We start from the raw sequence: 27,380 nt of genomic DNA, 5'->3' as shown, positions 1-27,380 counted from the left end.
GACGGGGCCAAGATGGCGGCGCCCGTCCTGCTGCGGGTGTCGGTGCCGCGCTGGGAGCGGGTGGCGCGGTCCGCCGTGTGCGCCGCCGGCATCCTGCTGTCCCTGTACGCCTGCCACCTGGAGCGCGAGAAGGGCCGCGACAGCCACTACCAGGCCCTGTGCGACCTCAGCGAGCGGGTGCGCTGCTCCGCCGCCATCACCTCCAGGTGAGGCGCGGGTGGGACTCGCTGCCGCCCCCGCAAGGGGAAGGGGCTGAGGGCTGCGGGAGCGGAGGGGACTGGTCCCGGAGTGCTGCCCGTGGTGCCTCGGCGGGGTGCTGGGCGGCCGGGCCGGTGCTCGGAGGGGCTGGGGCCGGGCGGGGGCACAGAGGGGCCGGGGCAGCCCGCGGAGGGTCAGCGCTCCCGGTGTGGGGCAGCCCCATCGCTGGAGGGCCGCTGTGGGAGCCGGGGTTTTTGGGATCACTACGGGCTGGAGGGTGAGGCACCCGCAATTGCTGTGTTGTAAATCAGTGGCGATTAGGTGGAGTGACAGGCGGTTTAGTGGTAAAAGCTCGGGAGAGTGAAGTGTTGTAGCTGGGAGTAGTGGTTAAGGACAACATAAACCAGTGCAGTTGCAGGTGGTTTGCTTTGTTAGTTGTAATTGCGGTATCCGAATTGCGTTTTCATTGGGACGTCTCCTGGCAGCACAGAGATGCTTTGGTGGTACAGAGGAAGTGCTTCATTCAAGGGAGACTTGGATGCCTCTGCAGCACAATCCCAGTCCAAATCCTGACTTATTTTGCAGACGTCCAGCCAGTTTAGCAGTTGTTTTCTGAAGGATGAGGGCTCTTATTCCTGTTAGGAGAGTCAGTGTATAAATCTGGTTCTTGAGCAAATCTATGCATTAAACCCTTCCTCTTTATGTTAATGAGAATTTTGTTATTATTGTGTTAATGCCTTCAACTGAATAAATACTTGAGACTTCCTTTTTCCCCTCTCAGGGCAACCTGTACAAAAGCCGTCACATTTTTTATAGAGGTACTTGCTGTATCATCCTAACAAGCCAGCTTGAGGGAATGTTCCCATCCTCTGTCAAGCTGGGAGCTGTGAAATTATTAAGGCAAAACATCCAGGGAGCTCTTTTTCCTAAAACCTCTTCTGTGGTGACAGAAGTGAGATTGTGTGACAGAGATCTGTATCTCTGGCCACCTGAAATTGTGATTGAGTAAAGGTTTTAACTCTGCTTTTCTGTCTGCCTCAGGTCATCTTTAGTTTGTGAAGGTGCTTGTTCATGTCTCTGCTTGGAAAGTGTCCTGAAATGAGAAGTTTGAATCTAACTAGGGAGGAGACTTCAACAAACTCATCAGATAAATTCAAATAATATAAATTAAGTTATCCTTAGGCTACTGAGATTAAACCACATGAATCTCATCAGTAATTTAACTTTGATCACAGATACAGGGGTAAAAAGAGAATAACAGAGATTTAAGCATTAAGTAGCCCATTCTTGTATGGAATTGGTCTTCCAACAGCTTTTTGTTGTTGCAGCAAATGCTGCTGTTGTGACAGGGAATTGGATGTCACAGTTCTGATGCATGTTTACTGAACGCTCGGGAGAAGGAAATTACCTAAAGATATAATTGGAATTATTTCTAATTATGGAATCAAGCTCGGTAATTACAACGTTCATTAGCAATGCTGCAGCTGACACGTTGAGTAAGACCTGGAAATCCTTTGCTGTAGGAATTGTGTGTGATAATGTGAAGAGTTAGGGATGAAATGCACTCAGATCTCCCAGCAGTTGCTAGGAGAACCATGCCTGGAGTGAAGCATTGCAAATGCCAGGAAAGCTCGTGATCGTTGGAGCAGGTGGTAAAAGGAGTTTGTGGAAAAGGAACGTGCAAGTTCTGTTCACTCCAACCATATTTGGAGATGAAGTTGCTTTCCAGGCTGTGCAGGACACAGAGGGGGAGTTCTGCTTTAAAAGTAAGGCAGAAGGGCAAAGGCATTAAAGTTGGAAAGAAATTAATCTTATTTTCCATGTTGCCACATCCATCGTTCTCTTTCTCCAGCTGGATGTTTCTTGTTCCCAGATCACCAGAGTTGCTCAGAAACTTCATTTCTAAAAGGAACTTTTAACCACATTTAGATTTCACTGGGGTTGTAGAATTTCAGTTTTGTATTCCAGCTTTTCCTCAGGTAATTCAGATTTAACTTTCACATTTCTTTTCTCATTAAGCTCTTACACTGACAGTCAGAAATTAATTGATTAGCTAATTATTTGAGTTAACTCTGCGGAGTTAACTGGGTGAGAAACTTCTGTTTCTACTTTGGCTTTTAAATGGTTATGTGACTTTTTATTTAAGCTGAATTTGCTGATGGAATTTGGAATGCTGCAATCTTCACATCTTGACTTTTGACTCTGAGAGTGGGCTGAACTTTAAAAAGCACTTAATGCTGTTAGGGTTCATTTTAAATGCATAGAATAATTAGAATAAATTTGTTTATTCCTTCCTGAGCTGACTTTCTGGTATTTTGGGCGGAGTTTTTTGCACCAGCTGTTGGTATTTCCAAGTCTTGCTTTTAAGCCAGATCTGGCATTGGCACAGCAAGAGGAACAGAAATGTAAAGACTGCCAGCATGCAGAGGGAGGAGCACAGAAAATCTCCTATCAGAGCCTGACTCATGCAGAAGATTATTTTTGAGAGATCCCTCCCTGGTATCCCTTACCCAAAACATGAATGGTCAGCATATTTCAAGTTTTTATCAAGGGGAAAGTTCATGAAATAATTTAAAAATAAAAACTGCTAAGGAGTGGCTGATAAGGGCAGCTATTAGGGCAATACCTCACATTTCCATTGGCAATTGCTGTGTTTATTTTAAATTAATTGCTGTCTTATAGTTGAGAATAATTAAGTGTCAAGAATGGCTTTATTTATATAATGAAACTGGCTAATAACAGTTCCTGAAAAATAGTTTTGGTCTTGCTGTAGTTTCACAGAGGGAATTAAAGTAATAAAACACATTTCAAGTCACAGAGGTCATGCTACAGCTTGAAATAAAATGTGACCTTTAAGTGGTAATGCAGAGACCCAGAGCCTTTGGCTTTGGTCTTTTCCACACCATTTTCTAACACATTTCTGCTTTCTGTCTTGGTGAACTGGAGATTCCTGCAGGATAAATTAGTGGTTTTGAATGGCTTTTGTAGCCTGGCATGCATTAATGAATGCTGTACCCTCTGTAACAGAGCCTCAAGACAGCAGCACAAACGAGCAAAGGGCACACGTCGTGTATACCTTTAGCAATATTTGCGTCAGTGAGGAGGTTTGGCAATCGTCAATATTGATCTTTGCCCGATTGCTGAAGGAGTTCTAGAGTCAAAGTAGCGTTTTTGAGAGTCTGGATGTCATTGATATTTTAGGTGTTCCCTGTTCTGTTCACGGGCAAAGTCTTGGATTGGTGTCTTGTGTTTGAGGCACTCTGAAACAGTCTGATGTGACAGAATGGTTTGGGTTGGAAGGGACCTTCAATTCCTCTTGCTCCAGCCCTCTGCCATGGGCAGGGACACCTTCCTCTAGACCAAGCTGCACATCCACCTTGTGATTTCTGGTGGATGCACCAAAATATTCACCTGGTAGTTCCTGAAAATGCCTGTTAAATTTGGGGTGTGTTGTGGGCAGGTCTGAAAGGGCGGCCTGTGACAGGTGTAGTGTTAATGTACAGTTCATAAATCACTTTAAACACTGAATTCACACCCGTTGTGTTCTCTTTGGTTGATTGTGCTGGTGGGTGTGAATTGCTCCAAGAACTGCAGGTAAAACTGCCCCGTGCTGGGTTCGCAGCAGAGCGCACCTTGCTGGAACTGTTCCAGTGCACCTTTACATGGATCAAGGTGACAAGAACAACCCCATTGTCCAAGGAAATGGGATGTGGAAAAAGCTTCCCAGATCTCCCTAAGCTGATGTTTAAACAGGTTTCCACTGAGCTCTGCTATAGAGCAGTCCCAAAAAACTCCTCGTGTGTCAAGTTTGCTTAAATTCCAAGTAAAGAACATTACGTAGCAGTTATCATTTGTATTTATAGTAATAAATTCCTGATATCCCAGGGTGTTTTTTTCATTGCTGTACCTGCAAGCAAATATCCAGATACATGTGAGGTTTTCAGCTGCAAGTGTCAGTGACTGGTGTAAGGTGTTAGGAGATGTAACAGGACTTCTGCAGGGATTCTGGATTCACTGGGTTTGCTGTCTGAGGGAAGCTTGGGAGATCTGTGGTCTGGAATTGGGCAGGGAGAAATTGGAGCAGGCACATTCAGTGCCACAGGGGAGGGGAGGGAAACCCAGAGTCACTGCTCAGCTGAAGGGAACCCTGCTCTGAGAGCCAAGGTTCTCTGTCCCTTGTCCCCAGCCGCGCTGGCACTGTGCAAACAGCACTCAGGACTGGCACAGTGGGAGCAGAGGCTGAGGGGCTGAGCTGGGAGGATCCAGAGCTTTTTCCATGTGCTGGAGAAGGGAGGTGTGCCAGGAATGCTGGTAGATACCAGCCTCGAATTTTAAAGTTGCTCTTAAAGCTGCAGAAGCTGATAACTCAAGTGTTTTGGGGTATTTTTTCCAGCTTTCTAATAGAAAAATGATGGTTTAATACTGATACAACAGTTATTGACTGAGGCACACTTTTGTAAAACACAGCAGTGCCCTTGCTGTGGGAATCTTTTCTTTTCCATCCTTACAGTGCTCACACAAGCACTTTAATTTTTGCTTTTCATAAATACAAAATTTCCAAGTTGACTGGAATTTGTAATAGGGCTATTAGGGAATTATTTTGCCTGGTGCAAAGTAAATTTAACAAAGTGCTTATAATTCAGACTTGGGCTTCATTTATGGTAGCTTAATAGAAAAGATTATGTAGAAGGAATCAGTGCTGTTGGCTTGTATCTTGAATAGCCAGTGCTTCTGTAAAGGCTGCTATAAAATAATTACCCACTGTCTGCTTAATATTTTGCTGATCTGGACACTGAGTGTTTTTACAGACTCTTTCTGAAGCAGAGCTGGTGGGTATATAGAAGAAAACCTCATTTGGTTATGCTAAATGCTGCTAATAGATTTAAACATGAAATTAAGTGTATCAACATTTTTGAGCACTCCTTGCAAGTTTACAAATGGGGATTTTTAATCTCTTTTTTTTTTTTTTTTTCCTTTTTTTTTGTGGCTTCTACTTGAAGGCTTTTACTTAATTTATTAAAACTGTTAGAGTGGCCTTGAAACAATGAATTAGGTTTAATCCAAAATCCTCTGGTGAAACTGGAAAGAGATTGCAACCAAAGTTTCTTAACATGCTCCAGATGCTTTGACCTTTATTTGAGCTTTTCCCTGAAGGCAGGGGGTGAGTTCTGCTCCCCTCTGAGAACTTTCACTCTGGACCAGAAATTACCTCAGAAGTCCAGAGGTGCTTAAGGAAATGTGCACATCGCTTATCAAGTGTTGCCTTTTTTGATTTCTTTAGAAAATTAGATTTATTGTTTCCTCAGGGTTACAAAGTGCTAAGGGGTGCTTGCTGTTGATAACAGAATAATGCTCATGGGATGATAAATCATCCTGAAATGTGAGGCTTCAAGGAACTACTACTACCCAAAAAAACCCCAATCCTGAGTACTTTTCCTGCAGTTTGAGGACAGAACCTTTTTTATTGTTTGACCTTTTCATTGCACCAAACCCAACTGAGAGAGAATTGTGTTGGCAAAGCTGATGATGCAGAGATTTGGGATCAGGACATGCCTTTGAATAATCTGGTCCCCTGAAGGATTCGATTGCATTTCCAAGCAGTCCTTGAGGACACTGGAATGTGACCTGGGAGTTGTGTGCTTTGTTCAAGGCATCTGCTGCTGGACCTGCCCTGACCCAGTAGGGTTCTTTCCATGTTAAAATGAAAATATTGGGGTTAGTTCAGTTCTGGGCATAAAAACTAAGGGAGTTACCAGGTGAAATTGAGGGGATGTGATTCTGCTCATCACCAGGGGTTGTGGTGGAGGTCAGAAGTGCTCAGAAAGCATCTGGGACATCCAGGAAGGCTTCAGAGGGGGGCACCAAGTGTCTTGGTGCAGGTGAAACCCCAGCTGAGAAGTTTCAGCTGATCCTTAAGGACAGTGGAGGCAGTGATCTTTGACAGAGTTGTTAAAAACATCTGCAGGTAACTGTCAGAGCTGGGGCTTGGCTGCAGAAACACTCCAGCATTTCTTACCGAGGCTGCAGGGGACACTAATCCAGCTCCTGGCTAAATAAACACTTTTTGGTTTGTTTGTTTGACTTGGTGTGCTTGGCAGGCTCGGAATTCTTCTGCTTTTGGAGCCAATGCTGATCACTCACAGCTTGTAACTTGTTAAACTGGAAGGTTGTTTGCTTGTCCTCTAAAATACTTGAGATACTGGGGGACTAAATGAAGTTCTTGTGTTCTCTTTTAGCATTTTCTCTGCTGTATTATGCTGAAATATTTCAAGTGTGTCCCCTAATACACTGTTCTGGAACACAGAGGATGTTCATAACTGTGCCAAAGAGATTTAAATTATTTTAGTGATTTCAAAGTGTAAGGTTTTCTTGGAGGCACATCACTTCTGGAGCACAGTGACCTCAGTTCTTTTTGTCTTCCTGTTAAGAAGTAACAAGTGCACACAAATAGTGGTTTAAACTTCTGAAAATGCAACATTGCTGGGCTTTGTGAAGTACCTCAAACCAAAAGGGGCATTGTTTAGAGGGTGGATAATAACTTTCAAAACCTCCTTTTGATAAAAGATAGTGCACATTGGACTGAAAATCAGTGTTCAACTGTAGATGTTGGGAAAGTAGATAAATCACTTTATTTTAGATTTCTGGAATCACTGTTTAACATTCTAAAGAACATTCAGAGTGGTACATGCAGACAGGGAGGGAAACTGAGTTCCAAAGATGTCTTAAAGGTTTGTTCCTTGTAATTAGATCAGATTGCTTTTTATTCTTTAATAGCAGTGAAACTCGGGTGTGGCGAAAGTGGGTTTGGCACTTGTGTTTGTCGGAGTGCTCTGAGTCACCTCGAGTGACTTCGACCTGGATCTCAGCACCGAACTCCTGATCCTCAGGGATGGCAGCCACCAGTCAGGACCAGGAAAAACTTGACGAAATCAGGCTGTGCTTTTATCTTGTTGTGCAAGGAGCTCTGCAGTTACTGCAGGTCATTTTGCTTAGCATTCTGCATCAAAAAAAAATTGCTGCAAATGAGTAACACGTCTTCTAAATTACATTTTTTTGTTAAATGCAGGTTACATGAAGGACTTTTGAGTTTATTTTTTGCAGCTTATCCTGCTATAAGGACTTTCTTCTTGCTATTTGTTTGCCATATTTTTTTAGACTTTCAAAGTTATCAGCAGTCAGGCAATTCACACCTGAGTTTGGTGGGAAAAGGAACATCATCTACTCAGTTTTTATCCTTCCTCCACTTGCTGGCAGAAGTTCCTGGTTCATTGCGGGTTTTACAACCTTAATAAAATTAGGAGACGATTTAGACTTTTCAATAGGGAAATGAGATGGGAAAGGGAGTATACAAATAAATATATGAAGTCTAAATACTTTGCTTTTCGGTTTGATGCAGAACACTTGTTCCCACTCCAAACCTTATAAGGCTGGGAACAGTGTTCTGTGCTAAACCCCAGGCTGCTTAGCTGTCTCCAAGTGTGTGGAGTAAGATGTGAGATTAGACTTGGACTCCATGGGCTGAAATGTAATCCTTGATGTCCTCAAAGCTGCTACAAGGCCAACAAGACACTTACTGAACTCCTGCATGTGTTAAAGCTTTCCCTGTGCTCTGACCTTGCAGCTCTGCACAGATCACTCCGGGACTCCGACTCTCAGGAAGGGCTGGAGCTCATTATCCTTCCACTGGCAACATTTTATTCTCTTGCAGGACAACTGCAAGGGTCAGGTTCTGTAAAATGCCGTCTCTGATGTTTAAAGCACGAGTTTGCTCTCAGACACCACGGGATCTGCTGAGCATCAGCAGTGAGAGCACTCAGGTAGGGATGGATTCAGCATCCTGCAGTTATTTGGAGTTAGGCTGATGCTGAACCTTTGCCCATTTGGGTTGTGCAACAAAACCTGAGTGTGTTCAAATCATTTTAATGTCACCCTGCAAAGAATGCTCGCTTGGAGTCCAGAACAATAAACTGAGCCTGGGGATGGCAGGCTGAAGCATGTTTAAATGTAGTAATACAGAAAAATAAGTATAAACTATTAAATGTAGAAATGATAATTCTTTTAATGTATTTGTGTGGCTCTTTAATACAGCCTTTGGAATTTGGACAGCGACCATCTCATCAAAGGAAGGCTAAAAAATTAACAGTTCTCACTTAAAATCCAGATAGCATTCAAGGTGTGGGATGAAATCTCACCATAACTGAGATTCTTTGTCATTTTTGTCATTTCCATAGCCCCAGAGATGCCCAGGGATGAGAGCAGAGAGCCAGGCAGTTCTGCACTGCTTTTCCCTGCAACTCCACATCTGACAGCTCTGGGATGCTGAGGCTCTCTCCCCTGGAAAATCATTGTCTGTGCTGCCTTGAAGCTTAATATTGGCACAAAGGTTTCACTTTTAAAAGATTTGAGACCAAACTAGCTACAAGTATGTTTAATTGTTGACTGTTTGTACAGCAAATCTGCTTTCTAAGGATTGGGAACTGCTGGGTTTCTTGGGGAGAAGAGCACAAGAGTATTGATAGTGAATTCAGAGTTAGTCTGCAATTAAAATGATGAGTTTTTGCACAGATGGCTGTGAGACTAGGAAGTATTTTGGAGATGGTGCTAAATTGTCCTTATTGTGGTGGTTCTTCCCATGAGAAAGCTGCTTGTGGTGTGGTGATGGCAGGTCCCAGGTGAGTGACATCAGCAACATCCCTGCCATGTGCAGGGACAAACCTGAGCTGTGTCTTGGTTCAGCAGGGCATTGCCTCTAGGATAAGAAACTTCCTGAAAACTGCATTTTCCTTGGAGTTTCCTGCTGCTGCAGAAGGAGGAATGGCGCTTTTTTACCTGGCTCAGTTCAGCTGGTAATGTGAAACAAGCCTTACGTTTGTGTAGTGCTTGGCTTGGTGCTCCAAAACTCTGCTGGCAGACATCCCAGTGTGCTCCTGTGAGTTAAATTACCTGTTGGAGTAGCAAAATAACTTCATATTTTCAAGTGACACTAATAAATAGGGTCCTCACTTTGCTTTTACAAATAATGGCGTGGTCTGCCTTAGGGCATGGGATTAATGGTTTCTGGCACAAACACATCAGCTAATTTAATCTTCCCTCCTCCTTCCTGCAGCAGCAGTTTTGTAGGGCTCGTGCTGCTTTCTGCCTTATCACTGGAAAGTTGAAAGTCGCTTTGTAGGGGTTTCAGGTGTTGGTTCAGTGTCTCACTGTGTGAGGGCTCCCGCAAACGAGGGCTGGGGATCTTGTGACGGTGCCGTGCTCAGCTCGTGTGCTTGACAGATTTGGGTTCCTCCTGAGCTGTTCGACTGAGGAGCAGCTGAGGTACAGATTTATGCCCTGGTTCTCCTGCTCTGATGCAGAGAAGTGAGTGGAACAAATCCTCGCCTCAGCTTTGTAGTGACCTTGTGTCCAATTTACTGTGGTGCAGGGAGCTGCTGAAGCTGTCACCGAGGGAAGGAAGTGTTTATTTGATAAAACAGCTCCAAACTCCAGCTCTGGGAAGCTGAGGTGGTGCTCAGGGATGTTGCAGCTGTGTGAACTCAGTATTTCCTGGTGTGTCAAACAAGTTTAATCAGCGAGGTGTGGGATAAAGCCGTGCCCAGTGCTCCCCCTGTTGCTGCTTGGTTTTCCAGGAGAACTCCACGTCAGCCGTGTCAGAATATGTGTCCTTTTCTTTCCCTAACAGCCCTGAACTGAAAATGCTGCTGGAAAGCAGTAGGTGGCCAAATCAGAGTTAATTAGTTTCCCTGTTTTACAGATGGGGTCGAGGATTCGGTCTCTTGGGTTCCATCTTTGGGAAGGACAGTGCAATAAATCAGTCAAACAGTGTTTTTGGCCTGGTGTTTTATATACTACAAATGCTACTTGGTAAGTATTCGTTCACTTCAGAGCCTCAAGTGTACAGCAGGGCTGTGGGAATGAAGGAGGAGAGTAATATCCCTTGCACAATCTGCAGGAAACCAGATAAATGCTTCTGATTTTTATATCTTGGGGTGGTTGGTTTTTTTTAAGTATCACTCTAATGATACATCTGTCCAAAGGGCTTAAAAACCCAACTGATAACAAGAGTAATTGCATTTTCTCCTGATATGCTATTAATAATCCAAGTGTGAAGATAGTTTCTGTGCTGGTATTTTCACTCCGGTATATTTGGCATTGGATTGCATGGGGGAAAAGAGAAGGAGTAAAAATGGAATGGGCAAGTTTTGCAGGAGTAATGGAGAGAGCAGGCAAAAAAGTGCATGAAATATAATCATATCCATTTCTTGGTAACTCTGTGGTTTCCTCTAAAGCTGTTGATCCTGACAGAAATAACTTGACTGCTGATTTTCCTGTAATACAAGCATGGTTAATCCTACACACACTCCTTATCACACAGAGCCTTAGATACTCCCCTCCAAATACCCAACCGTGGTATTTTAACCAGAATTTTGTGTAACTGTTGCTGAGTGGCTGAGTTTGAATTCAGTTTTGCTCTGTGTGGAGAGGGGTGAGTAACTTTGTCTCTCTTGTTGCAGGTATGACAGCAAGTGCAGTAGCAGCTCTAATCCTCATGACATCCTCCATAGTGTCTGTAGTAGGGTCCCTGTACTTGGCATACATTCTGTACTTCGTGCTGAAGGAATTTTGCATTGTCTTCGTGCTCACATATTTGCTGAACTTCATTCTCTTTATCATCAACTACAAACGACTAGTTTATTTGAACGAGGCCTGGAAGAGGCAACTCCAACCCAAACAGGAATAACCCCTGGTGGAACTTTTGACTGACAGTCTGAAGACCCAACTTCCATTAAGTTTATTTTGCAGTAATTTTTTTATTCTCCATATCAGACACTTTTTTCCCCCCCCTTCTCTCCCAAGAATCATAACGGAAATTTTGAATTATAAATTTCGAGGGGCCCCAGATAATTTCTCTGTGCTAATCTTCAGTTTAAATGCAGTTATGAAAGAAAGCTCTGTAACAATCAAAGACAAGCTTTAACTTTACTTTGAAGGAGTTTTAGCCACAGCAAAACCTAGACTCTCTCTCTTCCCCCTCCACTTGTGAAGTGGGTAACACTTGCTATGAAATATCCTGTATATAAATTCAGGTATAACAAGATGTGATCATGACATGAAATATTCTAGACTAGCATCACCATATTTAATGTTGCCATGTTTACTTTAAGTGTATTTTTTTTCTTTTTTCATTTTTCTTTTTTTTTTTTTTTTAAGCTGATGGACTTAGATTTGCCTAGGACTTATACTGTAAATAAAATTAGAACTCTTGGTTTCATCCCTGGAGAACTCACTGTCCCATGGGTTTGGTTAGGAGCTGTCAGAGGGTTCAGCTCGGAGTCGACTGACACGATGGAAGAAGTGACCTCTAAAGAACATGGAGTTGCTGCTCTCACTGTTGTGCTATCACAAGAATGATGCTTGGGGTTGGTTCCATTTTTTCTTCTTTTTTTTTCTTTTTTTTTTTTTTTGTCTCTAGTAACAAAAAAGGAATTAAAGCTGAAGCCTGAAGTACGTTGATTAAACGACAACCTCATGAATTTCTGTACTGAACAAAAATAGCTTCATGTGGTCAATGAAAAGCTGATTTTTGCAGATTGGGGGTTGGATGAAGTGTTCTTTGAAAGGACTCCATTTCCAAGCAGAGCTGTTTCATTTGAAGCTGTGCTCAGGCAGCCAGTGTTACTAATGTTTGATGTTCTATGAATGCTGCAGTATAGAATTGCAATTTGCAGTGGAAACCACTGAGTGAGCAGGATAACCAAGCAGTGCACTGAAAAAGCAGTTCCTTAATTGATCTTGGTCAGGATCTTTGGTTTGTGCTATATTGGGAAATGAACTTTAGGCCTGACACACACACACACACACACACAGAGAAGATCTCTTGGAAGGGCAACCTGTTTAATGGGATAAGTAAGTCAATGTGCTCCTGAAAATGAAATGTGATATAGTGCTATCATTGCTCTTTCTACAAACTAATTGGGGAAAAATAAGATACTAAACTGCAGATTTAAACAAAGGAACAAAATTGTACACGTTGTTTCTGCACTCGGTATTCTAAGGCTGAATGTTAAAAGTGCCTTCTGTCTTCAAATCTTAAACCAAATACTTTGTGTTGAACTTGGCAGGCAGAAGTGTCCTTGCTTTAAAAATGAACAAACAGAATTCCCAGCAAACTTGCTGGGGATAGAAGAGTATTAAGAGATCTGTTTTTAGTTTTTAGACTGAGAAGTGGTAGCAGTATTGTTTTCAGTTTAATTTAAAAGGTTGATGTGATTTGGAAAAATGAAATACTCGTGTTTCAGACTGTGTGACACCAAAATGTGTGGGTTCAGCTACTTTGTTTAATTGGTGCTGTGCTGCTTTTTGCCCTGTCAGTTCGAAATATGAAGAATTCCAACTGCATACCCATTTATTTAAAGAACTAATTTAACTCCTTTTAGCATTTTCCTTCTCGAACACAAATGTCAGAGAGACACTGCCATTGTAAGTGGATTTTAAACACTAAAGATAAACTTGACTGTGAAACGAGCGGTGTTTCCATAGAGCAAAACAAGATTGGAGCTTGAATTCACAAAATTAACATTCAAATTACTACTGAAGTAGTTCTGGTTTGCACCAAGGGTGGAGGTGGAAACTGCTTTTCTGTACAGAGTTCTGTGGTGTGAGTAACATCTGTTGCATGTAACACTAAAAGACTTGTCCCTCGTCTGACAGTTTTAGCCAACAATTCATTAAATGAGTTTTGTATTGACCGGAGTATAGTTAAAGCTTGTCTTGATGTTTAGTTCTGTCTCTCAAATGCCTTCCACTTTGATATTAAGGGGAATGAATGATGTTGAATTGGTCCCTCAAGGCTTGGCTTTGTTCTCTCCCAAGCCTTGAGGCAGTAGCAGTGTTTAATGTGTTGTATAGATTTTTCTTTCGATGCATTCCTGTGATCTACACTAAAGGCATCTTTTTTTCATCCGAGGAAGAGGTGAACACGTGCTGCCTGAGAGTTGCTCCTGTCTCAGAGCAAGCAGCCACGGAGACAAGTCTAATCCATGAGTACTTGGTCCAATTCCTGGGGAAAAAAAGAGGAAAAAAAAAAAAAACAACATCCCATCAGCTGAAAGTATTGGTATTGACTTAACTTCACTGTGTCTTGTGCTTGTCTGTGTGGGCATCGTCTGTTGATTCAGTTTGTTTAGTAAAAATGTCTAGGGCCAGATTTTCAGCAGTGGTGTCTGCAGTCCTTGTTTGTGTGCACATAGGGAGCAAATGGAGCTGGAGTTTGGGCTCTGGGAGAATTTTCAGCCCCTCTTTGTGCACGACCTTGCAAATCTCATCCTTAATTGTGAACTCTCTTGTCTTGTGCGCATCCCTTGCAGTTACTTTTTACTGGAAGCTATTCGCTAGAAACGGCCCTGATTTCTTCTGTTTCTCTCTAGTGCTTCAGAAATGCAGTTGGCCTGAATAAAAGGCAGAATAATCTTAGCAGGAGAAATTTGGACTTTTCTGCTTCCAGTTCTTTGGACTTTCCTTGCTGCTCCCAGTGATAGAAACAGCATCTTCCTTCCAGTAAAATGGGTTGTGATGGAAATCAGGAGTGCAGCTGTGCCCCCCTGCCTGCCCCGGCCAAATGTGTGCTTGGTACTGGTTTTACCCTTACAAATCCAGAGGCAAATCCTAAAAATTCTCAAGGGTGCAGGAGTCTGGGTAAAGGCAGGTAAATGATATTTGGGCTGGCAAGGGACGGGGGGGACGTTACAGAGATCCTCATTGTGGTTTCAACACTCAGGAGAATAGATGGGGTAAAATTCACAATTCTTAACAGAGGTTCTGAATCTGCCTCTCTCAGAATCCCAGAATTCCCTTGGGATCACAGAGTATTCTGAGCTGGAAGTTCCACACTGAGGGGTGGATTGGAAAGGCAAAGAAACCTCATCCCAAAACCTGCTTAGGAATTAAACGTTCCTGAAATGCTCTTACTGTAAGGTACTTGCTACTCTTTAAGGCCAACAAAGCTTTTGAATATTCTTGGAAGTTTCTTCCTTTAAAACATTTGTGACACCGAGGCCAATGAAACATTCCTGAGCACCTTTTGAGATCTGAAGTGACAACAAATCTGTGGTGAGGAGGTTTCTGAGTGCTGTAATTTGCATTTTTTTGTGCTGCTGTAAAGTCTCAGTTGTTCCAGGAGGTTGGTGAGGTGCTTCAGGCAGTGCTGCTCCTGATTTACGTGGGCTGAATCAGAGTTTGGGTGGCTTTGGTTCTGCCAATGTTGTTTAAACTGATCCAGAAAAGATGAAGTGTTCTGTTATCATAAACCTGTATTAAGCATGGCCTAAATATTAGGTGTTTGTTCTGTACAGTATGTTCCATCAACTATTTATTCCCAGTGCTTTCAACTCCAAATCCAGCACCCATTTAAAATGGAGTCATTGGGCAGATGTTCCTTCTCTCATTATAAGCTGAGAGATTCTCTCTTGGAGGTCTAGGAGACAATTTTGCTAACAGGTTAAAAAAAAAAACCCAATATGTAAATATGTACGAATTCTATTTGTTGCACATAACTTTTTTGGTATTAAAAAAAAGGAAAAAAACCCAACAAAAATAAATGTAGAAATTACCTGTGGATGTCTTGCTGCAATCATCCTTATGCTGCAATCATGCAGTCCAAACATAAGAGCTTGAATGAACCCAACCAGAGGCCTTTTTGGACTCAGTCTGAGCCTTAGAAACTGTTTTTAATGTCAGTACTGTAATTCTGTTTCTAGAAATTGTACCAAGTCGTGTGGGTTTTTTTTTTTTCTAAGACCTCGTGTGTGTTTAGCAGTAGAAGGGTTAAAGCACTTGATTTCCCCCCAGATCCCAGTTTTCCCAGTAGAATTCCTGCAGCTTTGTGTCTGGCTGAGCATTGTGTGTAAAGGCTGAGCAGCGTTGACTTGAGGCTTTCACTCTTTACAGTTCTTTAAGCAAAAAAAAAAACAAATAACCAACCCAGCATTGTGGTTTTTATCACTTTCTGCTTTATTGGGGCTGCTCAAAGCTGGTCCCACAGACCACAAAATCCCTGGAAGCTGCTGGATGTGTCCCTGGATTTGGGGAAGGAGCTGCTGGGCAGGGTTGGGTTTGTTGAGAACAAGCAGGAATTAACCCTGAAATGCGTGCTCAGATTTTGAGGGGGCTGAGCTGAACCCTGGTTTGTAAGGAGTGACTAATGTCAAATCCTCAGCTGTGTTTTGGTCAGGTCTGTTGAAATTGGGGAAGAAAATGAGTTTTTAAAGGATAATGACTAGAGATGGAGAGGCTGAAATGTCTTTCAGTCACTGCTAGTGGGCTTAAATATGGGAATTGCTCATACCATGGTGTGTTTGAACAAATGTCTTTTTATTGTGCATAGAGTCTTATATTCTGGGGGATTAGTTCTAGAGAAAATCTAGGCTTAGCACGGTGTGAGGAATTCTGTAGTGTTGTTTCTTTTCCCTTAAAAACACAAGAAAATTTGTTGTGGAGTCTGCGGTGAACATCTGTGTCCCTATTCTGCTGGGGCAGGGTGGAAGGTGCTGTTGGTTCCTCGTGTACCACCTCTGAAAGGAACAGAATTTGGCCACCACACAACAGAAAAGCAAATACTTTCTTTATATGGTCAGATTTGGTCACTCCCCCGAGCCACTCACACCAGAGGCAGCTGCAGGACAGGGACTCATGGCACCAGTTTCACCCAGGATCTGGGAATTCCAGGAATCAAGCTCCAAAATTGTAACTTTCCAAATGCATTGGGCAGCCTCTGGTTTTGTTGTTCTGCTCCTTGTGATGCTGCTGGGCAGTTTGCAGACTAAATATTCTTTGTTTTTCTTTGAGTGCTTAAAGCCTGGCCTGAGGCTGGTGTACAGCACAGGGATTTACAGCTGGCCCTACCCCAGAGGGCTTCAGGCTGCTCTCAGAAAGGTTTGGAACAGAATTTCCCTCTGGATTGCTCTTCCCGTGGTGACATTTAACATGAAGGAAGCCCTTCCACGCTGGAAGCGGCATTGTTGGACACAGTTCGTGTCTAATAGTGGCAGTTTTGGTACTGTAAAATAAATAGATTTAAAGTTGAGTTGGTGTAGTCCCTCCCTCTCTAACATTCCACCTTGCTGCTGGAATAGGAATTCCAAACTCTCTGTTGGAGTATGTTGGGTGGTTCACACCCTTCCTGACTGCTGGGAATGCTCAGGATTTCTCACACATCCATCCTGTCAGGCCAGAGCAGCTGCACAAACTCTGCTGCTCTGCAATCCTTGGGCAGTTTGCTGTGAGCTCAGTGGTGTTAACTCTTAGGGGAGTTGAACTGGAAAACCTCATTTGCTTTAGAAGGATGTGATGTTCATTTAGAGTAACTTAGATTTTTTTTTTTAAGTTCAGCATCGAGTTGTATCATGTAATATTTGTTTGTTGTTTTTTTTGTTTTGGTTTGGTTTTTTGCCATAAACAGATACCTCAGTCAGGATTTCTTAACTTCAGCTCCTTGAAAGTGAATATTTGTTTTCCTGCCTGGAAACAGGAAACCTCCAGACATGGCTGAGCAGAGGAAGCAAAAGTTTCCGATCTGCTTTGCATCACAGTGACTACTTCAGGTGGACTAGAAATCGCATTGCACTTGCAAGACTTGAATCAGGCATAAAACTTATTTACACAGAAATTTAATAACAAGTTCAACATAATCCCCAGCCACTTGTTTTCATTTTAGGAAGAGGGAATGTGATGTTATTACAGGAGGAAGACAGCTTGATTCATTTGCAATCTTCCAGTATCTGTCTCTAAGAACAAATGCAGCTGCTTTGGGCTGGCGCTGGCGGGTGAAGATTCCTTTCTTGTTCCCCAGAACTCGTGTGGTCCCTGCAGAGAGGTTATAAAATAAAGAAACACATAAGCCAAGCTCTTCCAGGCCCTGCTATGAGCTGTTACAATGTAGGTACCAGATCAGGCCAGGTGGAAGAGACCTTTGCACTTTCTTCTGCACAGTCAGGTACAACAGGGAAGCTTGGCAGGACAGTGGCTGTGACAGAGCAGCTCAGCTGCAATTCCTTGTTTTTACAGCTGGGACACTTAACTGGGCTGTGCTCACTGATCCCTGTTCTATCTACAACAGGTTGGCTCCACCTTCAGATTGGATGGAGGAAATGGTGATGACTATTTACTGTGGCGTCTGGATCCTTTCTGCCTGTTTTAATCCTCATAGGAAAACAGACAAAAGGATTGCAACACGTAGAGAGACTGGAACTGTGTCTGTGTGTGACCTTGTCTACATTTTCTCTGTCCTTTTCGATGCTGCTGTTCTGGCCGGTGCTCTGCAGGGTGTTTTAGTGCTGTTCCTCCCTCTCACTGACTGCTCACCACCCCAGCCCACTGCAGGGCAGCAGAACAGGTTCATTGTTAGGTTGTGATTGTTGAACTTCTGTGGGACTGCGCTGTCAGTTAAGGAATTTCCCTTCCTTTGTGACTGCACTTATCTATTAATAATGGGTGGAGTGTCCCGGTGAGGAAGCTGTGTGCCAGTGTGGCACCTGCTCATCTACTGCTAAATCTCTGCCAAGTTAATGATGATTATTTAAGGTGCTCTGTTCCCAGGGCAGCTGTAGGTGACACTGGAAGCAACTGAGATGTCCCTGAAGCTCTGAAGTGAGGGTGGCCAAAAACCAGGAGCTATCTGGGTCCCTCACAAGCTTCCCCTGTTCATTGCCTCACGTTCCTGGGAGCATCTGTGCAGGAGAAAGGATGAACTAAGCACAGGCAGAACCTTCCCTCTTGGCTCTGCTCATGCTGGATTTTGGGATAAAAACAGCTGTGCTCTGTCCTGGTGCACAGAGGGCCTTTTGTCCTACCCTTCAGCACAGCATTTGTGTGGCATCAACAACTGAACTCCCAGGGAGGATGGAGAGGTGTTCAGAGTATAAATCAAAGCTCACCTTGATTGGTCATGAAATCAGCAAAATTCCAGATGAGCTCCCCGATCACGTACTCCTTCCTCTTCTTGTCAAAGACAGAGTGGTACTCCCTGAGCATGGCCTGCTGGTACTCCTCACTGAACATCACAGGGGGGTCCTGCAGCCACAACAACAGGCTGAGGGGACAAATAATCCAGCAAAGCCATGCCCTCTGACAGAGGAACTGCTCCTGAAGAGAAACTCTGTGCTTGCCTGCTCTGCCAGTTGTGCTGCATTAACTTGGCTGTTGTGAGCGATAGCAAACACCAAATTCCAGGTATTCCCAAGGAGAATCCCCCTGGTGGCCTTTGGTGTGACAGGGACAGGAGTGCCACCCGCCCTGCAGGGGACAGCACCACGAGCCTCCATTCTCCAGGGTTTGCTTTCGTTGAAGCATTTCCTACCACTGCCAAGGACAGATTTTGGAGTCCTCTTCAGGCAGAGCAGCAAAGCTCACTGGTTTTGGTGCAGCAGGATCCCAATCCTGTAGCCTTTTGGACACTCCCAGCAAAGCCAGGCCCAGTGGTGCCACCCTCTCCCAGTTACATTTTGCTGGCCTCTAAGAGCCGTTTGCATCTGGCAGACACCACAACACTCACACTGTGCAGCCCAGGCACTGAGTCTGCTCCGTATTCACTCTGGATGATGGGCTTTTGGTAGGTTTTATACCAGTTCTCAAACTGGGCTGTGAGTTGGAGTGGGATCACTTCCAGGTGGCCTGGATCGTGGTACCAGGAGAAGTAGCTGTTCACACAAATCACATCCACGTAGGGAGCCTGCAAAAAACAAGGTGAGAGTGTTTTGGCACAGATTTCAACGTTCTCTTGGAAACCTAAATCCTCCTTTGGGTTCATTTCATAGAATCCAGGTTTATTACAGTAAGAATGAATTATTTCCCCCCATCATTCAGGCCCTCCAAACATCATTATCTTCCCCAGGAAAAAAAAAAAAAAAAGGATAAATTTAATAAGCTAACAGCATTAATCTGGCATTTTTTTTACAGATTAGGAAATCACAGAAAAGAGTTAGACAAGATCAACATGTTTCATTCTCAGGTTTGTTAGAAGTTTTTTTTTGTTTGTTTCCAAGATGTCTCTGGCTTGCTGGTACATTTAGATGTACTTTTTCTTTTTGAGTATTGGAATGTGATTATCAAGTGAGTGGTCAAATATTTTGACTAGCAACTAAATTTTGTGCATCAATGGTGCAATACTAAGATTAAAGCATTCTGCAAGTTAATTGCCATTTCTACCACATGGACAGTGTGATAAAAGGGCACAAAGCCCCCTCAAGATAAAGTGATGTTGTATGTAACTTGTTCAATGTTCTCTTAACATGTTTTGTAATAAAAGAAAAAAAAAAAATTCTAATATCACATCAGTGTGAGAGATCTGTTGTTTGGGTTGGTTTGCCTGAGCTCCTCCAGTTGGGCAGAGTTGGGAATGGGATATCCAAAAGCAGATTCCTGCTGGGCTCTTTCTAATTTAAAGCCATCAGAGGTGGTGTTTTTTTCTGGGGTGGGGAGGAAAACCCTCAGAGTTGCAGCCATTCCTGCTAATTAGAGGACTTTTTCGAAATCCAAAGTGTAGCCTGGGAGCAGGGATGTGTGGCAGCATCAACTCACCTGCTAGAAGTGATTATTGTACAAGGATCTACCCTGGAAACAAATACGGGTGTTAAAAATCCTCGGTCCATGCTATGAAAGGCCCAAAAATCCAAGGAAAGTGCCTTTTGGTTATTTATCCAGCTCTAAGGCTTTAATTATGGAGCTGGAGGAGCTTTTAGATTATTCAACACAAACAGACATCTGCCAGAGAAGAGTTAGAGCAGTTTAAAGCAGGAATTAAAGCAAAGCTTCCTTCCTTTAGACTTCCACAAGGGTTGTGAGCATTTTAAAGAGGTTTAAGCTTTGGCTTAATTGCAAGTGAAAATCCTGAGCATTAGTAAACACAATCAATGGCATGGCAAAGCATGACAATATTAATGGAATCCAGGGGCATAATCCTGCACACAAAGAATTATTCTCTCTTACAGATCCTTTTTTTTTTTTTTTCAGCTGGACTACAACTACAGGATAAGGTGATTTCTACTAGAAACAAAAATGCTAAATATCTCCAGTAAGTTTAGGGAAGAGGTGGGGGAAGGACTGTAGAACAAGTGACAAGAGGAGGAAATTTAATGTATGAATTAAAAAAAAAAAAAAAAAAAAAAAAGGAAAAGCTAGAAAATAAAGCCAACTTACACCACGATCAAGAGCGTAATTAGCATCTGTCACAAAGGTGACTGGTCTGGAGGGGTCGAGAGCTTTAGTGTGAGCTATCACTGTCCTGTTTGCAAACAGTAAAGCAAGAGTTCAACAACAGCGTGGAGAAGCACAGCCCCCTCTCCCCAGGCTCTCTGTCCTTCCACCCCCCCAGACAGAGCTGCTCTTGATGTAGCAGGCAGTGATTTCATGAAATAAAGAGAATATCTGTCACCACGTGGTTGCTACGCCACCTGGAAAAGAGCAGAGTGGAAGCACACCAAGCACAGGCACATGAGGTGGTGCCAGCAGCTTAGAAGTTGAAGGGACAGTTGAGCTTGAGGACAAAACTGTAGAAAGGGCAATGGGAAGTTTCTGAACAACTCCTGGGATGGGTTCTTGACGTGCTGTCCCACAGCAGGCAGAGGTTGGATGCTTTTGAGGAAGCCCTGAGTGAGGGAGATGGGACAGAACAGGATGGTCGAGCTCTGCTGCTGCCCTGACATTGCAGGAGGGTGGTGGAACATCCTGAAGAATGAAACTTCTGTTCTCTCTTAATGCACCCATGGCTCCCAGGGACAGCCTGGTGCCCATTGCAGAGCTGCCTCTGGGCTATCCAAAGCTTAAATCTCTTTAGAAATAAAACCAAGGGGGCTGCAGGGACTCAAAGCAGTGGCTTTGAAGTGGGGAGCCACAGAACAAATAAGCAGCACTAGCTGGAGAACCTTGTGTTCAGAATGAAAGGCCAGTTATTTTACAGCTTTGCTGTAATTCTCAAAGGATTCAGCACTCATCTTCCAGTGCTACCAAGGGGTTCTCACCAGGATTTTCCTTAACCCTTAGCTCAAGGACAGATGCTCAAACCAAGTGGACTCCTGGTAATTTTGTGGAGTCTCAGCAGTTCAGAACCAACATGTTGGGACAGTTCTGAGCATCAGCTGGACACATGCAGCAGTTTCCACCCCCAGGTTCAGTTCCAGGGCTCCCAAAAAATGCCTGCCCTCCCTTTACTACCTCTCTGTGCCATCCCAAAGGAAGAAGAGGCATCATCTGCCAAGAGATGAGGAGCAGAGGCGCTTACTTGAAGTAGTGAGCGGCTGGGGGCAGCTCCGACGCCGGCTCGTTGGCCACTGACCACATCACCACCGAGGGCCTGTTCTTATCCCTGCGGACCAGCTCCTCCATCACAGCCAGGTGATGCTGCAGGGACTTGTTCCCAAAGCTCTCGCTGGAAGACACAAGGAGGTGAGGGTGTAAAATCCATCCCCTCTGCCTTTCCCTGAGAAAAGTCAGCCTCTGGGCAGAGCAGAGCTTTGATGCTGAGGATGGCCGAGGATTGCTTCTGCTCTACTTCCCCAAAGTCTGCTGCACAGTTCAGGGCCGCGGTTTGGGCTCGTTAATGGAGCCATGTGGCAAAATGTGGCTAAACGCCCTCCGGTTGCCCAACATCACGAGGGTGGCGCAAGGAGAGAATTCCAAACAGAGCAAAGTACTCTCATTATCAGCACAACGGGTGGGACGTGAGGACAAAAGTGTAAGGAGGGTAACGGGACACTTGGAAGCAGCTCAGAGAGGAGCAGAGGAGCGAGGGGCAGGGCGTGCTGGGCAGTTCTTACGGCAGTTTGATGCCCACCCCCGGGCTCTCATCGATGACCACGATGCCGTAGGCGTCGCACAGGTCCATGATCTCCTCGGCGTAGGGGTAGTGGCTGGTGCGGAACGAGTTGGCTCCCAGCCAGCGCAGCAGGTTGAAGTCCTTCGCTATCAGGGGCCAGTCCAGGCCTTTGCCACGGATCTGGGAAGAGAGGAATCACCCGGCTGAACACAGCTTCCCTGCTTGATCCAGCCCCGGAGCTGCCCGGGGTGGGGAACCCGACAGCCATTGTCACAGTCAGAGGGGTTTGGGTTGGAGGGGACCTTAGAGCTCAAATCATTCACCCCCTGCCATGGGCAGGGACACCTTCCACTAGCACAGGTTGCTCCAAGCCCTGTCCAGCTGGCCTGGAATTGCAGGGATGGGGCAGCCACAGCTTCTCTGGGCAGCCTGTGTCAGGGCATCCCCACCCTCACAGCACTGTCTGGTGACTGACTGTCCCATGTCTGACTGAAATATGGGGCTGGGAGAAGCTTCCGCGTCTCCACCAGCACATCCATGTGCCCTGAGGGGTGTCAGGACTGGCCATGGTGTCCCCTTAGTGCCCAACTTGGGAGGAAAATGTGAGGAGAGAGGAGAGAGGGCGCAGGTGCCACCTCAGCAGCGTGAGCTGAGGTGCCCCTGGGTGTCCCTGCCGTGGGTGCCACACTTACATCTGCATCCTCGTGTTTGTTGACCCCGTGGAAGTAGAAGGGCCTGCCATTGATGAGGAACTGGGTGCTGGTGACGTGCACGGTGCGGATGCCGACCGGGAGCGTGTACACGTCCTCCAGCAGCACCCCGCCCACCTGGGCCTGCATCTTCACCTGCATGGCCAGGGAGGAACGGGAGGGATCCTCACAGGGGTGCTCAGTGCTCCCTCCCTGTCTGTCAGGGAGATTTTTGCCCCTCGTCCCTTCCCAGCCCTGCCTCAGCACACAGCCTGTTCCTCACTGTTGCTGTTTGACCGAACAAAACATCGAAATCCAAGGTGTGAAAGCTGAAGGATGAAGAATGAGCCCCAGGATGACCCTTTTGGCATTTGCTCATCCCAAAAACTTTGATGTCTTTTCCCCATGGCATCCACCCAGGCAAGAACATTTCTGTTCCTTGCACCTTGATGCCAGGCAGTGCCTGACACATCACCTGCTGGAAACTCAGAGCAGCTCATCTTCCCTGATTTCTGCACCTGAACATCACTGCCATCCTTAATTCCCACAGAATCTCCCAGGCTCGAGCTACTGAACTCATCATCTCCCCGGAGGGGATGGATTGGACCCTCAGTGTGAAGCACACTCCAGGAATGCCCTTCTCTCTGCCACACCCTTCAGAAGCTGCCAAAGCTTGATTTGATTGCTGCCTAATTAGCAGAGCCCATGTGAGGACATCCCAGAGGATGGGACATATGGCAGTGCCTTAACCCTGTTAAACACACCCACACAGAGGAGGAAATGCCACTTTACCTCCAAGGAGTACAGGTATCCAGGGTTCTCGTGCATCAGGTAAGGCCACCAGAGGTTTGGGTTGAGGACTTTGAGCTCTCCCACTGAGCCATCACCTGTAGCAACCACCTTCCCCTCTTGGTCACGTAAACTCAGGGACAAGGAATTGGCTGTGCTGCCAACCACTGACACCTGATACTGCACAGCGGCTGGCTCAGAGGAAACAAAACACAATCAGAGACTGCAAGAGGACAGCCCAGCCTCAGGAAAAAGCCACAGGGAAACAAATTCAATCAGGCTCGTACAGGGTATTTTCCCTGCTGCCCTTGTCGCCTCCACAGGGAGTGTGAGAGAGATGCTGTAACTGCTGTGGACCTACCAACACCGTCTGATGAAGTGGTTGTCACGGTGATGTCATCAATGTAGGCAGCAGGAGTGGTGTACAGCACAACTGGGCGGTGGATCCCAGCATAATTAAAGAAATCAAACTTGATGTTCTGCACAAAATAGTTCTTGGGGTACCTAAGGGAGCAAGACAGGAGAACTGGCTGCATTACACTTCATCACACAGCTGAAGGCAGTTTGTGGATGCTGGCAGTGCAAAATAATCGTGTAAAATATCTTTACAACAGGGCCGATCTGTCTTTCGGCTGCTACTCTTGAAGGGGTTTGCAGTTAACAAAGAAGTTAACAAAGATCTTGATCCTTCAGGAGAGCTGATACTTGCAGCTTCCAGCTGAATCCAAGCTTCCCAAACCTTCCACGGATTCAGCTTGACAAATCACCCAACCTCACTGTGCACACAACAGATGCAATAACTCACTGCAGATTCCTCACAGCACCACAGCTTAAACCCCTCGCTGCCCCACCGACGAGTTTCACCATAAAGACAACGCCACGGAGGGATTTATGAACCAGCAGCTGAATAAACTCCCCCTCTCCCACACCCCTGGGACGAGCCCAGCAGTAAAACACGCCAGGAGCTCACCTTGATTTGTCACTCATGTACTGGATGGAGCCCGGGGGCAGCGTGTGGGGGCTCAGGGTGTTGTTGAGGGCGACGGTGATGCGGCACAGGGTGCTGGGGCTGCCCTGCACCACGCTGCTGATGTCAGCCTCAAAGGGAAGGTGCCCCCCTTCGTGTTCCACCACCTGCACCCCGTTCACCCACTGCAAGGAAAGACCCCCAAAAAATGGGTTATCGGGATTTTGCGGCGAGCAGAGCACAGAGAAGGGAAGCCCAGTTAGAAGGAACAAGTTTGGGCTCTTGATCCTCAAAGATCTTTGAGGGATCAATGTTGATTTTTGAGGGATCTCCCTTTGCTGGGAGCTAGGTCTGGGGCACATCAAGTGTCACTGAGGGACACAGTTTGGGGCAGAGCCATTCATCAGGAAATGCTGCGCTACCAACCCCAAAACTGCAGGATCAAAGAGAAATTGCAGTTCATTCTTGCTGGGGGAAAACAGGCACGAGTTCAGAAGGGGATGCAAAATCCAGGCAGGGACACATCTGCTGGACAAACCATAAAAGCGACTTTAGTCCAGCCTAATTTAGGAAGGCAATCCCCCGAGGCACGTACCACGATGGAGTAGTAATGGGCACTGCCGAAGCGCAGCACCAGCCTGGGGGCGGGATCGCCCTGCAGCCAGCGCACCGGGAGCAGCACCTCCTTCTCGTACCACACCCAGCCGATGTAATTCTCCAGGCTGGGGTCCTGCGTGATGTCGTTGAAGCTGGCAGGCACTGGCATGTCGATCACAGGGCCGGTCTGGCAGGAAGCGCATGGAAAAGGAAGGAAAGGAGCGTTTAAAAAGAGGAATTTCACTGCTGGAGGTGTCCCCTTCCACTGACAGCCTTACAATGCCTTTGCCAAGGGGAAATACTTGGGAAAAGCTGTTTAAAAACTGCTGAGGTCTCTCACAGCTCCTGCACAAGCCCTAATTGGCACCAGGCACAGGAACCTGCCTGTTCCTATAAGAAAAGGCTGCTCCTTTCTTTTCCCATCCTGCTGTGCCATGAAATGTTCTCATCAATGGCTCTGGCATCAGAGAATCAGAGAAGTGAGGGGAAAAACCAAGCCCAGGTTGTTGTTTCAGTGGGAGTTTTCTCCTGCACAGCTCCAGAGCAATGTGGGGGCTGTGGTGCTGTTTGTCAGCCAAGAGCTGTAGTAAAAGGGTAACAAAATAATAGATATTTTGGGCAGTAATGGATATTTTGAGATATTCTTCTCCCCATGGAGACTGTTTGGGCTGAGTTCAGCCTTTCTCACTGCGTGAAAGCAACAGAGATTCCTTGGGATTACAACAGAATCCATTCAGTTGCTTATTCAATATGAAGCCTACAGGAAAGCAGTGTCACAGTACATTGAATATTGAGGAATCCAGATGCTGTTGCCAAATAGAGCTGTTCATTTTCAGCACTTTCTGCACTCAGATGTTGCACAAAGAAGTTCTGCAGCTTCTCCTTTCCTGAGGAAGCCTCGGGAAACGGAATGAGGAAGGTCTGGGCACCCAGGGTGGGCATCATGTGCATGGCTGACTCAGCACTGGCACTGCAAAGAGCCCAGTGCCCTCATCAGAAAACCCTAGTGTGGAAATCCTTGGGTGGGGAAGAGGATTTCCTAGGATCTGATGCAGGAAAACCCTTGCCTGGGCTGGCCAGAACCTGTGTGTCCTTCAGGGAGATTCTCTAAGGTCTAAAACAGGTTGAATGCACTAATCTAAGCCTCCTTTCGAGGGGGCACATTTCAGGTCTCCTCTCCTCTGGCAAAACTTCCAGCAGCACAGTGCCCTTCAGCTCTTCTCTCCTTCCACAATCCGGCATCAAAACCGGCCAAAAGGCTAAAATCAGAAATAATGAACGATTTTATACATCAAATCCATAACTCTTTTCCTTCAGGCAGTGTGGTTAATTTCCAAGCAGATCCCAGCCGCACCAAAACTTGTCTACCAGCACTCTGAAACTTTGAAATGAACAATTCCCAGCGCCCTTTCAGGCACGTTTCTTGCTGATTCGATTCTGTGCTGCTGGAAGCTCAGCGCTGTGCAAGGCTCCTGCAGCACGGGACACCTGGAGGTGAATGGCGTCCATTCAATCCGTGTCTGCCTTGGGAGCAGCACCAGGGGGGATCATCAGGGGCTGCTAATTAGAAACTGAATCAAGAATAACCTGGGCAGGGCCGGCACCGTGCGGCGAACGGCAGCGGCTCCGCCAGCCCGGTGAGGAAGAAAGCAAGGAAAGAGGAAGGGAAGGAAAGAGGAAGAAAGAAGCGGAGCCCCCGCAGAGGGCTGGAGCCCGGCTCGGAAAGGAAAGAGCGCAGCCCGTGCCCCCGGGGATGGGCAGCGCCCGCCCCGCTCCCCGCTACCTGCCGGAGCGGCCGCCGGTACCAGCGCTGCGCGAACCCGGCGTCCCTGCCCGGAGACAGATCGGCGCGGAAGCTCCAGAGGCCGCCGAGCTCCCTGCGCTCGCGGGAAGGGGTGTCCCGGGGCTGCAGCATCCCGGCGGGACCGGCCGCCAGCCCCGGGAGGAACAGCAGCAGCACCAGCGGGCACGGCACGGACCCGCCGCCGCCTGAGGCCGCCAGCGCCATCTTGGCTGTGGGCAGAGCCCGCCGAGGGAGGGGCGGGGCCGGGGCTGAGGGCGGGGCCGGGGCTGAGGGAGGGGCCGGGGCTGAGGGAGGGGCCGGGGCTGACTGGGGGCGGGACCGGGGCTGAGGGAGGGGCCGGGGCTGAGGGAGGGGCCGGGGCTGGGGGCGGGGCCAGGGCTGAGGGAGGGGCCGGGGCTGAGGGAGGGGCCGGGGCTGGGGGCGGGGCCGGGGCTGAGGGCGGGGCCGGGGCTGAGGGAGGGGCCGGGGCTGAGGGAGGGGCCGGAGCCCGGTCCCGATCCCCGTCGCGGACCCGATCCCGGTCCTGATCCTGGT

General features: G+C 46.4%; 2 protein-coding genes across 2 annotated transcripts; one reads left to right on the top strand and one right to left on the bottom strand.

Annotated features, from left to right (window-relative positions):
* VKORC1L1 (vitamin K epoxide reductase complex subunit 1 like 1) lies at positions 1-19,518 on the top strand. Its single transcript, XM_040082261.2, has 3 exons — positions 1-206; positions 9,950-10,059; positions 10,710-19,518. The coding sequence occupies exons 1-3, from the start codon at positions 13-15 to the stop codon at positions 10,934-10,936; spliced, it is 531 nt and encodes a 176-aa protein (XP_039938195.1). The 5' UTR covers positions 1-12; the 3' UTR covers positions 10,937-19,518.
* GUSB (glucuronidase beta) lies at positions 16,844-27,050 on the bottom strand. The gene is made up of 12 exons (XM_040082260.2): positions 26,826-27,050; positions 25,041-25,229; positions 24,449-24,630; positions 23,840-23,982; positions 23,482-23,669; positions 22,693-22,845; positions 22,002-22,180; positions 21,467-21,613; positions 20,386-20,470; positions 18,743-18,919; positions 18,126-18,261; positions 16,844-17,055 (listed from the first exon to the last, which is right to left on the bottom strand). The coding sequence occupies exons 1-12, from the start codon at positions 27,048-27,050 to the stop codon at positions 16,898-16,900; spliced, it is 1,962 nt and encodes a 653-aa protein (XP_039938194.1). The 3' UTR covers positions 16,844-16,897.
* Positions 27,051-27,380: the final 330 nt, after the last annotated feature.

Source organism: Hirundo rustica, chromosome 19, assembly GCF_015227805.2.
Source record: "Hirundo rustica isolate bHirRus1 chromosome 19, bHirRus1.pri.v3, whole genome shotgun sequence".
Classification (NCBI taxonomy): domain Eukaryota; kingdom Metazoa; phylum Chordata; class Aves; order Passeriformes; family Hirundinidae; genus Hirundo; species Hirundo rustica.
The sequence above is the reverse complement of the archived record's forward strand: the minus strand, read 5'-3'. Positions and strand labels throughout refer to the sequence as shown.

Coding starts and splice junctions, on each gene's coding strand:
- VKORC1L1 (XM_040082261.2), top strand. CDS start 13: ATGGCGGCGCCCGTCCTGCTGCGGGTGTCGGTGCCGCGCTGGGAGCGG. Junction 207..9,949: donor TCCGCCGCCATCACCTCCAG/GTGAGGCGCGGG, acceptor CCTGTTTTACAG/ATGGGGTCGAGGATTCGGTC. Junction 10,060..10,709: donor TATACTACAAATGCTACTTG/GTAAGTATTCGT, acceptor CTCTTGTTGCAG/GTATGACAGCAAGTGCAGTA.
- GUSB (XM_040082260.2), bottom strand. CDS start 27,050: ATGGCGCTGGCGGCCTCAGGCGGCGGCGGGTCCGTGCCGTGCCCGCTG. Junction 25,230..26,825: donor ACCGGCGGCCGCTCCGGCAG/GTAGCGGGGAGC, acceptor GCTTCCTGCCAG/ACCGGCCCTGTGATCGACAT. Junction 24,631..25,040: donor CCCATTACTACTCCATCGTG/GTACGTGCCTCG, acceptor CTTTCCTTGCAG/TGGGTGAACGGGGTGCAGGT.